The sequence below is a fragment of the Apodemus sylvaticus genome, chromosome 18, assembly GCF_947179515.1.
Source record: "Apodemus sylvaticus chromosome 18, mApoSyl1.1, whole genome shotgun sequence".
Lineage (NCBI taxonomy): Eukaryota > Metazoa > Chordata > Mammalia > Rodentia > Muridae > Apodemus > Apodemus sylvaticus.
In genome coordinates, this window is record NC_067489.1 from 21,397,173 (window position 1) to 21,414,701 (window position 17,529).

The window sequence follows — 17,529 nt, forward strand, 5'->3', positions numbered from 1 at the left end:
TGGCTACAGGCAGGATCTAGAAATTATGAGCAAGGGCCTCAACACAGGAAAGTTAGAGAGAATATTAGAAGCTGGCACTCCGCAGTTATCTGTGGGATTGACTGCCATCAGATTGCTACCTGTTGAGATCACTTACCTGAGAAGCGGGCACAGGCTGAAGCCCACTCCTCAGTTCTTCTGGTGATCCTACCTTGATTAATACAAACTGCTAATCATTAGCCTCTGTGTTTTGCTTTCAGCCAGCATAGGAGCTGAGATCTGAGACTTTCGTCCTTCAGTTAGTAAATCTATTGGCAGAAGCTAACTCTGGGTGGGAAAGCATTTACTACAGTTTTTTAAATAGAGAGAGGTTAATTCACACGTTTTGTGAACCCTGATGTTGAAGCACTTGCTGACAGAAGCCTGGTATGGCTGTCCCCTGAAAGGCTCTGCCCGAGTCTGACAAATACAGATATGGATGCTTGCAGCTAATCATCAGACTGAGTGCAGGAACCCCAATGGAGGAGGTAGAGAAAGGACTGGAGGAGATGAAGGGGTTTGCAACCCCATAGGAAGAACAACACTACCAACCAACCAGAACCCCCAGAGCTTCCAGGGACTAAACCACCAACCAAAGAGTACACATGGAGGGACCCATGGCTCCAGATGCATATGTAGCAGAAGATGGCCTTATCTGGCATCAATGGGAGGGGACCCTCTTGGTCTTGGAGGCTCCATACACCAGTGTAGGGGAATGCTAGGGTGCTGAGGTAGGAGTGGGTGGGTGGGGGAGCACCCTCATAGAAGCAGGGGGAGGAGGAGGGGAGTTTGTGTAGGGGAAACCAGGAAGGGGCATAACTTTTGAAATGTCAATAAATAAAATAACCAATTAAAAAAAAGTTGTTGCTTCTCAAAGTGTTTATACCATATCCAGAGATAGAACAAATTCACAAAATCCCATCTTATGCACCTGTTTCCAGAGAGATTCCATTTCTTTTGCCTCCCACAGCCTGTTTGCCGTCCAGGCCTTCCCCTGTTCCACTGGAAATAATGGTGCTGAGTCTTGTCCCAGCTTCAGCTGCCACCTGTAGTCTGCATGCCTTAGCATCAGGGGTCATTAAGTACCTCTCTGCTAAAGACCCTCTCTTCCTGGCCCTCTCTGCTTCCTTCTCCAGTGACTTCGGAAAGCAGAAGGCTAACAGGCCAAATTCCCGCATCTCCACCAGGCCTCAAGTATTATTAAATTGTGCTTTAGCATCTCTTCTCCGTTTAAGTCGTTTTAGATCTTCAGCTCGTAAGCGTGTGCTTGCCTTCAAGTGTGCGCGCCTGCCTTTGCTTCTTAAACCAGCTCCCTGGCTCTCATGTGCCCTCCCCATCCTCCTACCGGGCATCTTGTTCTGCTGTGGAAGTTTCCGGTTTCTGTAACAACAACAACAAAGCTATGGGACACACTCTTCCACAGCCCCGACCTTTCCTAGCTCAGCACCTTTCAGGATAGACAGCAATGTGAAATGGAGGAAGGAACATGAGTGAGGAGGTTTGGGCCCAGCATGGCTGAAAACGTATCTCCAAACAGCTGTGGAATCCCCACAGGAAAGGCCACAAAAGTCATATAGTTACCTTGGGCAAAGTTGTGAGTTTGAATCTAGTGTGATTTTGTTACCAATGCTATGGTTTTTATTTGTTAGCGTATCTTTTTGTTTTGTTTTGTTTTTTGTTTTTTCGAGACAGGGTTTCTCTGTATAGCCCTGGCTGTCCTGGAATTCACTGTGTAGACCAGGCTGACCTCGAACTCAGAAATCCACCTGACTCTGCCTCCCAAATGCTGGGATTAAAGGTATGTGCCACCACTGCCTGGACATTTTTTTTTAAAAAAGAAAGCATATAGATTTTTCATAAAAATAGCGCTGGAAAATTGGTTTAAAATACATCTGCTTGGCATTGAAGTTCACGAGGCATGCTGCTTCTGGTAGAAGTATGGACTAATGGAACATCATACTTGGGAAGGATGCTCTGAAGTAAGTCCGTGCTGTAGACTGTCCCCCACTGGGACTGCTGCCAGCTTTTAAGGCACCCAAGGGACACCTACAAAGCTTTAGGGACTGTGGTGGTCTACTCTCACCCAAGGGGATTTTGAGACCCACTGAGTCCTTGAATCCTAATTTTCCGAAGTTAATTTACATATGACCTACCTGACTCTGCAGACTACAGATTTCCACCTCTTGGTTGGGGGATGGCCTGAGATTAACTCACAGACAGGGGGTGTTTGTTCCTGCTGGGGGCACACACGAGGGACCAGATTTGAACTTCCTGTTCTCTCCATGGCCGTCCTTGGCTCATGCAGCCGCATCCAAAGAAATTATTCATATTGTCACGTACTCAGCCTCTATCGTTTCTATAGAGCAGTAATGATGTGTGTTGATGAAGCTGTAGAGAAATTAATGACAATGGCTAATTCACTTGGTAATGTATGCTTTGTGTAGTCCTCTGGGGAGTGAACTAACTTGATGATTTTCCAGCATTTATGTGGAGAGACTTGCTGAGCCTAAAGACTCCCTCCTAATTTGCACACACCCTCTGTTCAACAACCTTACTGCTCAGTTTGGAAAGCAAATAGTGTAAAACCTGAGGCGCCACAGTCTTAGAGACCAAGGACTTTTAGCATGCTAACACTGTGGTGTAAGTGTGCTCTTGGTGTAAATATTGGAAGAGACCTGCCTTGCCCTAACGTGCAGTAGCTCATCTGTGTCAAGATGTGATCACGTGAGGTTCTAGAGTTGCTTTGAAGTTTTGTGGAGCTAAATCAGGATAGCACGAACTCTAAAGTACATATATATCCAAATAGTTAAGAAGGAGTACTTCACCCTTAGATTATGTGTGAATAGATAAAGCACGATGCACACATAGTTAATGTATTTTTGGTAATTTTTTTTCTGAGACAGTTTCTCTGCATAACTCTGAGTATCCTGGAATTCACACTATGGATCTGACTGGCCCTAAACTCAGAGATCTGCTTGCCTATGTCTCTTGAATCCGGGAATTAAAGGCATGTGCCACTGCCACCACCACCATCACAACTTAATATTATGCTTTTAACACAAAGTAGAGTCCATTTTCATAACTTGAAAGCCATGTAGAGTATTGCGGTCAATGCTAACTTCAGAGTAGTTTGCATGAGGAATGTCAGTGCTGGAGTGAGAGAGAAACCAGAAAACCCCTTCTGTGGAGGGAAGGTGGTGTGGGCGAAAAAGCAGACGTGTTTGTGGGAGTTCTGCTCGGAGAACAAGGCCAGGCTCCCTTCCCACCAGGACTTCCAAATGTTCTGCTTTTCCTGGCCCCGGGCTGCCAGGCTGCCTCTCTCTCTCTCCACATTTAGTAGTGGTGCTTTATGTTAGACATGCTTCTTGCCCTGATCACCATTCTCATCTCTGATTCCTCTATAAATATTCATGGGCTATACGAAATGGTCCAGGAAGCTGGTTCTCCAGTTGAATAGCTGATGCTGTGGGATAAGTAAATTATTTCCCACCCCTGAGTGTCGGGTATGGGTTGGGTGGAGCAGGAAGGCTGACAGATTAAAAAGATCCTCAGCTGGTGCCAGTGCCTGTGTCAGCTGCGCGGTCCTCCTGCTGCTCTGACCTTAGTTCCTGTGATTAGAATACTTTCTGGGAGCAGGTGTTGGGAGGTAGTGCTGAGACCAGCTCCTGTCGGCAAAGCCTGTGTACTTGCCTTGAATGTTGCCTCTTGCCTGTGCTGGATTAGACATCTAAAGTTAGGAGCTGGCATGGTGTCCAGAGGTACCCAGTTAACAGGTGGTGAGTTAGTTCCTGCCAAAGCAATAAGCAAGAGTTCACCCTTTGATCTGATTTCACTTTTTAAAGTGAATCTGAAAATATTCAGGAGAAATTTCAAAATTATACAACTCACAAATTTAAAGTGTGCACTGTTTTGAACAGAGTGGTGAAATCCCTTGTTTTGCTCTGTACTGTCCAGGCTGTCAATCACAATGTATCAAAGTTAGTTAGCTACTTCCCTGTTTTCTATTTAGTAGTCACCAAGGGCTTCAGGTAGACTACCTTGGTACCCCAGTACTGAAGTTCAAAGGACCCTAAGTTTAGTCAATAACGGCTCCAAAGGGCAAGAAGATGGTGTTGGTCATTCAGTCATTTCAAGTAGCACCATGAAGCATATTCTTTAAAGGTGAGGGTAAACAATTCCAATTGAGTTTAAAGAAGAAGAAGGGAAGGAGGAGGAGGAAAAGGAAATGGAGAAGAAGGAGGAGAAGGAGAAGAAAGAGGAGGAGAGGGAAGAGGAGAAGAACAGGAGGAGGAGGAGGAGAAGGAGAAGGAGAAGAAGAAGAAATCTAAATGTGCTAAGATATATAGTAGTAGTGAAACATTGAACACCTGAATGTTGGGGTATCTTGGGGTCTCAGAAGTATATCCCACACTGCCATAGGGTACAAGGGTAGAATGTTATAATTCTTAATATATCTGAAATTATGCTACAGTATGTATCTTTGGAATTTTTCCACCATATCCTTTGATCCAAAGAAATACCTCTTAGATAGCTGGATCCAAACAACTGTAAAAGTCTGTTTTAATAACTTGGCCATTTGAAAATATAATACAAATCAATTGAGAGAGAAAACGTAATCTTTTCATTTTATTTTTTCAATAGCCTTTCTGACTAAGAAAGGTTTTTGTTTGCTAGACATGTATAGTATCACAAACCTTGGAAAGAACCATTGATAACCTCCTCATTGATCAGTTAGATTAGCTCTAAGTAACCTCTAAAAGTTCAGGTTCACAGAAATAGGAATGTGGTGTTCAATGGTGAAGATGTGGCTACCTTGAGCTACTAGATCCTGTGGGATCCAAAAGGCTTTTAACATCCTTTATGGATTGTATATGAGTTCTGTAATTTCTCAGGCCAGCTCCACCAAGGTTTGGGAGCTGTGACCACAACCAACAATTCTGCCACTCAGAGGGAGTGAAGCATCTCCCCTAGGAGGAGTCTGCAGACACCATGCCGGGAGACTGTCTCTGAGAGAAACACAGGAGTCTACAGAGAGCTGTGCTTCCTGGTTCAACAGCAGCCACTATTCCCAAGTCAGGGGATCCCCTAAGCAAGCTGTGGGTCTTTCTGTCTCAGATATAAATTAAGTTACAGAGAGCAAACCTCTTTCTTCCCTTAACCAAGGCTTACTACGCGCAGGCCTAGTACCAGGCACCTGAGATGGATCAGTGAACAAACAGATAATAAGCCCTGTTCTATGGAAATTACATTCTAAATTCTTGTTAGTATGAGGAAGTTATAAAAGGCGTTTTCATCTTCTCTAGAGTTCTATGTAATAGCCTATTTTCTCAGAGATGAAGATTCTGTAGGACACAAGACATTCTTAAGATATTTAGATCCTAATCAGCGATTGAAACTGGAGGGAATTATTCTGTATTAATGAAAACCACTGATCTACAACTACTGTCTTAATGAAGACTGAATATGCATGCGGGTGGGTGAGGAAGCCCTGTTAGCAAGCTGATTATGCTAAGCATGTTGACACACAACTGAATCAGAAGGGCAGTTCTGTGGAGACTTCCTCCTCTTTGCTCATTCTTGGGACATACGCAATGGTGTACAGCTTGAAACATCACATACTACAGTGTTTAATTTAGAGTGTGGCATGTGATTTTTTTTTTTTTTTAAAGCATGGGGAACAGGATTCACTTGAGGGTCTCTATGAGAAGAGCAGAGGAACTTAACTTGATCTAAACAAATGGAACCCTGTTTGGTCTTTTAAAGTACTGTGAAAAACTGCTTTTCTCTCCTGGGTCTTCTGGGAAGTCAGGAGACACAGGCCCTCTGATATTGTATTCTGGCACACTAGCTTTCCTCCATCTTAATTCCGGGAAAAATCAACAATAAATTAATAAATAAATCATCGCAAATGAAATCCTCTGAGATTTAAGACCTGGTTGGGTTGTGGTGCTGCAGGTCTCCAGAGTCATGCTTTCCCAGGCTTTATACAAAAACATGGTAGCATGAAATGCAGCCTGCACATAAATTATAAAATATAAATGCTTGCCTCTACACTGAGGAGCATATATACATGAATATTAAAAAATTCACAATCTGGAGACGAAACAAGCATTGCTAAGATTCTGATTTGTACCCTTACACGAATTGTACATAGTTTTATGTTCTGAATGTGGACATATCATTTCATGTGTGGTTTGGTTTCATACCCTGTGTACAATATAAACCAGTTCCTTCAGTTTATGTTCTATCCTGAGCATTTCTGGAGGTCACTTCATGTTTTCTTAAAACATGGCCATATTGTTTTATTTCCTATTACAGTATGGTATTTCAGAATATGGAGACCTACATTAGCTATGATGACGTTATCTCCTTTGTTAGCTCTGTGACTGTTGTGTTGAAATTCTCAAAGTTTTCAAATTTAGATTTTAGAAGATATTTATTAAGACATACTCACACCAAGGAAATGTGACCAAAAGTTCATGGTTCTTCCTTCCCTCCCTCCTTCCCCTCCCTCCCTCCCTCCCTCTGTCCCTTCCCTCCCTTCCCTCCCTCCCCTCCCTCTCCTCCCTGCCTCCCTTCCCTTCCTTCCCTCCCTCCTCTCTTCCCTCCCTTCCTCCCCCTCCCTCCCTTCCCTCCCTTCCCTCCCTCCTCTCTTCTCTCCCTTCCTCCCCTCTCCCTTCCTTCCCTTCCTCCCCTCCCCTCCTCCCCTCCTCTCTTCCTTCCCTTCCTCCCCCTTCCTTCCTTCCCTTCCTCCCCCTCCCTTTCCTCCCTTCCTCCCCCTCCCTTTCCTCCCTTCCTCCCCTCCCTTCCTCCCCTCCTCCCTTCCCTCCCTTCCTCCCTTCCCTCCCTTCCTCCCCTCTTCCCCCCTCCTCCCTCCCTCCCTTCCTCTCCTCCTCCCTTCCCTCCCTTCCTCCCCTCCTCTCTTCCCTCCCTCCCTCCCTTCCCTCCCTTCCTCCCTTCCCTCCCTTCCTCCCCTCTTCCCCCCTCCTCCCTCCCTCCCTTCCTCTCCTCCTCCCTTCCCTCCCTTCCTCCCCTCCTCTCTTCCCTCCCTCCCTCCCTTCCCTCCCTTCCCTCCCTGTCCTTCCTCACATGTGCACATCTAACTGTGTGCATCTGAGTACAAGTGGGTCCTCCCATGGTGGCTCGGAGTTGAGGCAGGTGCCTGCAGAGGATCGGGATAGCTTGCAGATAAGGTGATTACACTTGCAGCTGGGTTTGCAGCCGCACTTAATGATCCACTTAGAAGTGCTGTCTACAGTATTTGGGAGGGAGAAAGTGACAACTGCTGAAGAATTACTACTGTCATTAATCTGAATTAAGATAAGAAAGAAGAAAGACAGTCCATCATAAGCACTGGAAATCAATTTCTTTTAAGGGAAAAATGCATGATTTCAAACAATGCCCATTGACAGAAGATGCTGACCCTGAGAAGCGCATTTGGGCTCCATGACATGATGGCTCATTTGACCTGTTGGTCCCCAGGCACCACTGGGGACCAGTTAGCGTAACTGTGAAGCTGCTCACACAGCAGGATATCTGGACTTGGCTGTTTCCTATGCTACTTTTTACTGGAGTACCCTAGGCTAAGAGGTTCATCCCAGGATGGCCAAATTGTTTACCAATGGCCAATCAAAAATTTGGGGCAGGTGAACTAAAAGTGGTAACACACAGGTTGGAAGGATTAGCATTGCAGATAAGAATGTCAAGGCAAGAACGCCACTTACTTTAAGTGAAGCAGGTCCCTGGCTACGCCTCCATGGCGTGAGCTTCGTGTCAGAGCAGCCCATACATTCTTACCTTGATATTTAGAAAGTATTGAGCAATAGTGGGGATATGAAAAGGAGAACAGGGAGGCAGTAGTATTAATGATGGAGATTTGGAGAAGGTGAGAGGGACACAGAGGAAGGTTGAGTGGGGGAATTGAGGGGATATGGGAGGTGATAAGAGGGGTGGTGGAGGGAGAGAAGCAAGACAGGGAAGATTGAGAGGAGGGGGAAGATTGACAGACAAGACAGAAGAGAGAGGACTTGGCACATTCGAGGAGGACATGAGCAGGGAGAGAGGACAGGAGGAGGGGGGATGTAGCCACCCATGTAGTAAGAGAACTTCTCCATGGGAGCTGGGTAATGAGCCATTGCTGGCTTGGCTGCCATCTTGTGATGCCCCCTTGATGATCTGGTAGGACATTCTGTTGGCTTCATTGAAACACCTGCCCCTAAACTTCTCACAGATTTTTCTTTGCCTAGTGTGACATGAAGTCAGCTTTTTCCTCGGAAGGTAGGGGTGGGCCTGTTTTAGCACTGAAAGTTCCAAATCCAGACAATCTCCTGGTATCAGCCACTTTACAATAATTGGTACCTTATCAGTTAGTTTTTGACTAAAATGCCTGACCTAAGAAGAAGAATTGTTTAGCACAGTTTCAGAGTGTCTGTTCCTTGTTTGCTTGTCCCCCATGCTTTCAGGCAGAGAATCATTGTATGTGGGGGAATGGGGGAGGTGTGCTGAAGACGCCTGCCCCTGGAAGACAAGAGGCAGGCACCCTGCTGGCAGGTAGCCCCCACAAGACATGCCTTCAGGGACCAAGCTTCTCCAAATGGGCCCATCCCCTCCCTTTCTCGACCTCCCCAAAATGCAAGCAGATCCATCTACCAAGAGAGGAAGCCATTCACCACTTCAGAGCCCCTAGGATCTAATAGTCCCTGGAGCCACCATTGCAGATGCACCGGTGTGCTTTCCCTAATATCGGAGTCATTTCTTAATCTAACCAAGTACATCAGCAGAAGTGACAGTCACCACACCATGACAGAAGCCAGAGAAGCAGTCTGGACTCCAGAAGAGATACAACTTCCTGAGTGAAAGAGAAGTTTCTAGAACAGTATGCACAATGTATAATCTTTGAAAAATAAATAGGTCACCCGACAAAATGATGGCGATTAGAAAATAGTGACTTCCAACTTACCTAATTTATTATTTCTGAAAGAAGAAGGAAGCCTAGGGTGTAAATCTATACTTTGACAAGCTGCTCGCCCCACCCCTGCAGGCCCCACCCCTGCAGGCCCCACCCCTGCTTAGGTATAAATCCCCCCAACAGCTTGTCCCTCCTTGCCTATGCATACATTGGCTATCATGACCCACATTTTTCTTAAATGTATTTATTTATTTTATGTATATGAGTAGATTGTAGCTGTCCTCAGACACATCAGAAGGTGGCATCAGATCCCATTACAGTTGTTGGAAGCCACCATGTGGTTGCTGGGAATTGAACTCAGGTCCTCTGGAAGAGCAATCAGTGCTCTTAACCACTGAGCCATCCCTCCAGCCCAATGACCCACATTTTTAAAACCCTTTGTGGCATCATTTTGAAGAAAAAGGAAATTTTTGCTTCCATCTAGATTTGCTTGCTTATATTGTTGGCCGTTTATTTACTAAGTGGTTAATTAGTTGTTCCTTGATTCAATGAAAGACCCACATTATACACTACTAGCTGGTCACCTGGCATGAAGAGCAGGGTTGCAAGTAGAGTTTCTTGTGGACTAAAGCAGTATTTTGACAGCAGTGTAGACACTGAAAATGTTTTTGTCTTTAAATCAGCTGGTGGTTTTTGATAGAAGATGCAGACAGGGCTCAAAGGTGCATTATGATTCCAGGTTACTCAAGACAACTCACCTAGTGACCCTCTGTTGAGATGCTGTTCCTGACAGCCATGTTCAAGGCATGCTGAAGGATCTGAAATGTCTTTAAGGCTGGGATGTGACTCTTCCAAGTCAAGTGTGAGGGATTAATTTCAAGAGAAACTGGAGTCTGCTTAGGTTATTGTTCACTGACTACAGAACCATGACTTTTTAGTCAAAGCATTTAGGCTGAAAAACATTCTAAAAATGAGAAAATTCAGGATTCTATATATGTACTGTGTTAGTTTGCTTTCAATTGTGCTGATAAACATCATGGCTAAAAGCAACTTGGGGGAGGAAGGGGTTTATTTCAAGTCACAGATCACCTTTCTTCATTGAGGAATTCCAAGGCAGGAGCTTAAAGCAGACACCAAGGAGGAGCACTGCTCACCTCCTTCCTCTCCACAGCTTGCTCAGCCTGCTTTTACACAGCTCAAGTACACTTGCCTAGGGATTGGCTCTACCCTTAGTGGACTGGGCCCTTTAATATCAACAATTAGAGAATTTCCCACAGGCATATCCACAGGCCAATCTGAAGGAGGCACTTTCTCAACGGGGGTTCTCCTCTCTAGTTTGTATCAAGTCAGCCATAAAAATTAACCAGCACATGTGCTGATCTGTGCACCACATGGCTTGAGTGTATGAACCTGGGAAAAGAGTTAATTAATAATTCCGTTGCAGTATGCTTCACACTAGCTGGTATATAACCTATAAATACTATTGCATGACTTCAGGTCAAGTGCTTGTACTAAATGAGTCGTGGAGAAATTTCATTGTTACTAGCTTTTTTTTTTTTTTAATGTATTGATATATTTATTTACATTTCAAATGATTTCCCCTTTTCTGGACCCCCCACTCCCCGAAAGTCCCATCAGTCCAATTCCCTCCCCCTGTTTTCCCACCCAACCCTTCCCACTTCCCTGTTCTGATTTTGCTCTATACTGCTTCACTGAGTCTTTCCAGAACCAGGGGCCACTCCTCCATTCTTCGTGTACCTCATTTGATGTGTGGATTATGTTTTGGGTATTCCAGTTTTCTAGGTTAATATTCACTTATTAGTGAGTGCATACCATGATTCATCTTTTGAGTCTGGGTTACCTCACTTAGTATGATGTTCTCCAGATCCACTAGCTCTTAAAAAAAAAAAAGGTTCTGAATTGCAACCGGGGGATCGTGGCTATATATTGGAGAAGGAAGTGGATGCAAATGTATCTGTGAAAGTTTGTCATCTCATTTCCCTTACAAACACACACTTATGTGACTAAGATTACGAGTGGTTTGAAGAATTGCCAGGCAAATGGTATAGTTACGAAATGGTTGTCAGTTTAGAGGAAGGAGAATGGGTTCCTTCTCAGGTTGTCAGGGCCTCGTTCAGTAGATGAACTGAGGAGCATTCTATAAGACAGTGCAGCTATAGGAAAGATACAGCTAGGAGCCGCACATCCACTGCTAAGAGTCAATTGATGGCAGGTCATAGCAACAACTTCCCAACTCCTGAAGGGTCTTATTGGGAAAACAATCGAAATTTCTATTTAACTTCAACAATTTAAGCTTAGACTTAGGTATATGGTCTTCCTGCCTCTACCTCTGGAGTGCTGGGATTAAAAGCATGCCCACTACTGCTATTTTATGGTAATTTTTAAGGAAAATATGGCTGCACTTAGGGCTCTGGTTCTCAGCACTGGATAAACATTGGAAACATGGACCAAAGATAGAGGGAGGGTCTGTGTGAAAACACCTTTGGACTTGATTCTTATCCCTACATAGTCTCTGTGTTTGAGCAAAGGTGCAGTCTGGATATAGAGATTTAAATAAATCCAATGTTAAAAAGAAAAGTAAAACAATAGAGAGTGGTTTTGAGTGGTTAACTCTCCTGGGTTTAAATTTGAGAAAGGTGGGTGAGGTCAGCATTGGAAATTCTCTTACAAGTAGACTATATATAATAGGAAAGTAATGTAAAATTACGTTGCCTAAAAGTGCTTTTCAATCAAAGATGATCGATATTCCTCCCTGTATCTCTTTGGCGAAGACAATACACTTGCCAAGCATTGTGTTACCATCCATGCACACACAGATTTTATGAAAACTGAGAGACTGTGCACCTCTCATACAAATTTCTATATTTGGCATGGAGTCAAAGCCATGAATAAGTAAGCATTTCTACAGCCTGCTCAGCTTAAGAGATGGTGACCCCGAGGTGTAGCTTCATGGCAACCAGAGGTGTCAGGAATCAGGAAGCTCACTGGGCTCGGCAGCGCTGAAGCCTGGACAGGATGTGACTCTGATTCAAAGCTGTTTCCATGCTGCTGCCTTTGTTTACCTGCACGGGTATGACAGGATTGGGAACTGACTTGAGATGGGAAGATGGTTAGAAATGAACTTTCAGGGTTGCGCGCTAAGAAGGTGGAATTTGAGCTGGGAGGTGGTGGTGGTGGTGGTGGTGGTGGTGGTGGTGGTGGTGGTACACACCTTTAATCCCAGCACTTGGGAGGCAGAGGCAGGAGGATTTCTGAGTTCAGGGCCAGCCTGGTCTACAGAGTGAGTTCCAGGACAGCCAGGGCTACACAGAGAAACCCTGTTTTGGAAAACCAGAAAAAAAAAAAAAGGTAGAATTTGGAGGACCGAAGCTGCAACACAAACAGAAGAACCAGTGGCTTTCTGTTCGCCAGAATGCTTATCTACCTGATAGATTCTTTCTCTTGTGCCGTTCCTGCCCGGATATAGAATATCAGATGCCGTTCCCGCCCGGACATAGAATATCAGGTATCAAGTAACAAGAATGACTGAGAAATCACTTATAGCATTCAGTGTAAAGAAAAACAATCCTGCTTCAGAAGTCCGCTTTCATTCAGACTGTGAGTGTCTGAGGTGTTTTCCCATTGCCGTGCGTATCTTCAGACATTGATAAGGATGTAGGAAACTTTAGAAGCAAGGTGCAGTTTCTTTGAGACAGGCCTCGGATTTCGTTCCTTTGACAGGTCGACTGCGTATTTGTGGCTTTCATTAGTGTTGCTAAGTCATGACGGAATGACACCAGATGGCGGCTGAGACATATGGCCCGCTTTGAGCTTCATTTCCGTGTGGTTCTAGCTGACCAAATTCAGCAGGGAGGCTTTTAAAAAACATTAAATGTATCAGAGTCCCTCCACATGTAGGCCCATTTAAGTTTAATCTTAGCTACAACTATGATGAACACTCAGGATTAGAGGGAGACTGCCTGAGACACTGTCACGAGCCACAGTGCTTGGATAAAACTGTCATATAGCAAGTATTTGTAGAGCAGTCGTTTAACATGAACATTAAAGGACCCCCATACAACTTTGGAAGCTTGAGGAATTGATTAATTAGTTCTTAACTCGTCTTTGATGTCCCAAGTTGTTGCTTTCCCGTGGAAGAATACCCTAATTGTCATGATTTTGTCAACCACAAATCCTTCTGATGGAGATTAGGGACATGTGGAAGATGGTGTTAAATTGCTTGTGACTAATGAGCCATCAAGACTGAATACAAGTTTTTTCCTACAAAACAATTTGGATTGAAACAATTTCTTCCTATGATTCAGATCAATCCTTTATAAAGAGGTGGCAGGTCTTTAGCCCCTGTGTTTGCTAAGCATGAAAGGCATTTTGGAGGGGGTGTCTCAGAAGGAAGGCTGTTGGCCTTGGAGCTTAAATATTTGGTCGTGTACCATCCATATCTCCGTCTCTCACCTTCATACCATTCCCCTTGCCGTCTTTGAAGTCAGTCCTCTGAGAAGTAGGACAGTAACTGCAGGCACGCTCATTATAAGGAGAGAGGCATTTTGTATGTTGAAAGCATACAGAAGTTATTTTTACTTTCCATTAGTAAACTCCTTCAAGTTCAATTCTATTCTTTCCCTAGGCTAGAAATAACTCTAAGTTCACAATGGGATGTGTTAAATTAATAGCTGGGAGTACAATCTCAAAATAGTGATATGTGCCCTTTCAGCTTAGATAAAGCAACATCTGCTCGGCAGAGTGTCTCGTCTGGTCTTTCTGGGAGAGAAATTGTACTTTCATAGTCAGCGTTAGCAGGTATGGTCTGAAATAGTCTATACCAATAAAAAGCTGGCATATTTAGCATGGCTTCCTTAGTCTATAGCATGCAAGTCAGCTAGCCAATGACTCTGTTTATTGGCTCTTTCTACTTACCATTGGACCCATTCAGAGCCTTTTTGTTATCCTGGTTGTGCTTCAAGGTGACTAACAGATCTTTATTCACAAAGGGATCATCCCTTGAGCATGCTGACACAAAACTACACAATCTTTGATCTCAGCACTTTAGGTTAGAGACTCTGGTTTGTACCCAGTTAAAAATGATTGTCGGCAAAGGTAATTTCCTGGTCTTGACACAGCCCCTGCCATCCTGAGCATGGGCCACTGAGTCCTCGGTACTGAAGGGACATGTGCCCTGATGTGTTGTTGCTTTCTCCCGCAGCTGCCCCGCTGAGTTCACTTAAGACCCCTCGAGTGGACACGGCCCCCGTGGTCGCATCTCCCTATCAAAGAAGAGACTCAGACAGGTACTGCGGTCTCTGTGCAGCCTGGTTTAATAATCCTCTGATGGCCCAGCAGCATTATGACGGCAAGAAACACAAAAAGAACGCTGCACGGGTTGCCTTGCTAGAGCAGCTCGGAACATCTCTGGATCTGGGGGAACTCAGAGGTAAGAGAAGTCCCTTAATTGTTTGTCCCAAACCAGGCTCTCTGCAAAAGCCCTGCATCTTCCCAAAGCAAAATAATGATTGTTAGGGCAGTAACTTAAGGATGGCGTTAGCATGTTAGCATTTCTTCTAGGCTCCACCCAACAGTTACCTAGCAACAGCTAGGTAGGACCCTGGCTTGATATAAAAGGACTATTTGGCCTCTCTCTCTTGGTTCTCCCCCTTCTCTTTCTCCCTCCCCACCTCCTCCTCCTCCTCCTCCTCCTCCTCCTCCTCCTCCTTCCTCCTCCTCCTCTTCCTCCTCCTCCTCCTCCTCTTCCTCCTCCTCCTCCTCCTCCTCCTCCTCCTCCTCCTCCTCCTCCTCCTCCTCCTCCTCCTTCTTCTTCTTCTTCTTCTTCTTCTTCTTCTTCTTCTCTCCTCTCTCTCTCTCTTTCTCTCTCTGTCTATCTATTCTCTCTCTGCTTCTACTACTTTCTCACCCCCCACCCCAATAAACTTCATTTTATATTAGACCTGATGTATGGCTGATACCCTCTAAGGTACCATACCATGGTATGGCATAGGCAGGCTAAGACACCCCCTCCTGCTGCATCTTACCTCATTTTACAAAATGTATGAGATGGGAATCTCTCAAAGGAATGGATGTGAAAGGAAATGAGCAGTAGCTAGCTTTAGCTGGAATTTTAAGACCATTTCTATTTTAAAGTATTTACTCCCATATTTGTATTGACTCCTTTTCAGGGCAAAGATGTGGGTCTATGAACAATGTTTTCTATTTACTTTTAACCCCATCTCTAGCAAATGCTTTTGTAGATGAGCTGAAGAGAGGTTGAAGGTCAACAACCATGGTGCCTTATGTAAACTTGTGTGGTATTCTACATTCATGTGGCCCTACTGTAGCAGCTGCCTGCCTCCTGCCCCGAGGTCTCTAAGTTGCTGGAAAGCATTTGAAGTCCACGTGGATTGGTTGTTATTGAGGCTGTAGCAGAGGCTTGGATAGTATAGGGTAGCAAGGCTCGCTGTGAGTTTCTTATTGACCATAACCAATTTATGGGATTCGTTGAGATATTTTATCCTCCACGATCATTTAAACATTTTCTTGATCACATAATATTTTATTAGCCTGATATTGGTAGTGTAGAAACAAATCAAAATTTCATACTGCATATTATGGTGCTATTTTCTTCTCAGAAAAAGATGCCATGTAAATACTGTTGGTCCCGTGTATCTCAGCCTGATTCACTGTGTTTTCAGATGTGATTTTACAAGCTGGACAGGAGACACAATAATAACGCTTGTGAGCTATAAAGTACCAAATTTACAACCAGTTTTGAGAAGGCAACCTGGATTCAACTGGGTTCTGCAAGGAGAGCTAATGCTTTTAGTGCCCCAAGCTGGTATTGGACCCCGAAGAGGGACGCTTCTGGCAGTAAATGGCTTTAGGTGGCCCTTAATCACAGAAGTGGGATCAAAGGTCGTGGTGCGCTATGAGCTAAGTTCATTGAGAAAGGCTTTGCTGAGGAAAAGGTCTTGAGTTGGAGCCAGATGTATGAGCAAGCGGGAAGGCTGTGTGAGTAAAACCTTGTGTGTGCCAAGAGGCAGGGAACATATGCAGGGAACAGGCTCCATGCACCCTCTGGAAGATTCACAGCCTGCTGTGTGGGTTTGAGGTTCAGGGCCCAGGATGCACCTGCAAAGCTGCACTTGAGCCTGATTCTTCCTTAATGTTTGAACAGTGACTGAGAACAAGCAGGCAAGTACGTTGCTTAATTTCTTGTGCGGGTTTCTAGTTACAGAAAAACTGGAGCGGTCCTTACTGTGCAGTCTGTCGGCTAACTTCACATTGTAGAAGGTTTTAAGTCAATGGAACTGTTGTGTCTTGCTGGAGTTCCTGGTGTTAGCATCTTTCTCTTGTAAACAAAGAAGTCTTCAGAGAGCTGAGGGCCACCCCACAGAACTGCTTTTAGTGGTAGTTAACAAGTCGGCTCTTCTGGCTCCTTCATAGCAGGGCACTGGGAGAAAAAAATGAGACTGTATTTATTGTCTGTGCCAGATATCGTGACACGAAGAAGAATTATTCCTCTAGCACATTTTTCTTGTCTAGTTTGAATTATCTACGGTGCATCTTTTATGCGCAACTACATCTTAATGACATGGGCGTCGGATTCCCTTGCACTAGAGTGGCTTGTCTTTAGTGGGGAGACAGAAGGATGCTCTTGGACTTGGTACCGCTATCTGACTGTGGCTCACTAGCGTAAGGAACACTGTCCTTGGATCCACCTTTTCGGTCATGCCAGCTGATGCTTTGATATATATTCATGCAAATGTTCCATACCGCAGACCATGGGAGAATAAAGCAACCTTGGCAAACTGTCAGTCTTTAAAAGATACACATGTACATACTATTTTTGACATCACCCTAGATCATGATTAATTAATAAGGCAAAAATGAATTGGAAGTAAAGGCATGTCTTGACTTTAAAAAAAAGGTACCGGGTGGTGGTGGTGGGACACGCCTTTAATTCCAGCAACAGTCACACACACACACACACACACACACACTCACACACACACACACACTCATACACACACACACACACACACACACACACACACACACACGCATGCACGCACGCACGCATGCACGCACGCACGCATGCACGACTCACGCACGCACCACGCACGCACACGCGACTCTAGGAAGAAGGAGGATGCTGGCGGCCTTGCCTTTTCCTCTCTCCCAGCATGCTCCTTGTGGTTTTAAATGTCATGGCTACCATCGCTTGTCTTCCTGCCTGCCTTCCTCCTTTTCTTCCTTCCTTTCTTTTTAAAAAATATTTCTTCCTATTCTTCATATAGATTGCTAGCAACTCGAAGTCTGGCTCTCTCATTAGTTCCTCTTATTTATGTGCAAGCCCAAAGCCTCTAGCTTCCTGGAAGGAAATAATAGTTGCTCAATAATTGCTGAATGAATAAAAAAAGAAATGTCAAACAAAACCAAAAATAAACCAATAAGAGCTGGCTCACAATTCTGCATGCCTCATTTCTACAAGGTCTCTGATTAAATAATTTTTATAATACATTCTTTATGATTCTTCTAATTTGTGTGATTTTGTACACTCTTAAAATGCACAGATAGAAATATGAGTTTTGACA

At 44.5% G+C, this 17,529-nt stretch overlaps 1 protein-coding gene across 1 annotated transcript in view; it reads left to right on the plus strand.

The window, feature by feature from the left end:
• The window catches only part of Zmat4 (zinc finger matrin-type 4), a 309,004-nt gene that overhangs the window by 163,687 nt on the left and 127,788 nt on the right, over positions 1 to 17,529 (plus strand). Inside the window, exon 4 of the mRNA XM_052162649.1 lies at positions 14,148 to 14,375. Coding sequence (XP_052018609.1) covers positions 14,148 to 14,375 — 228 coding nt within the window. The remainder of the gene's footprint in view (positions 1 to 14,147; positions 14,376 to 17,529) is intronic.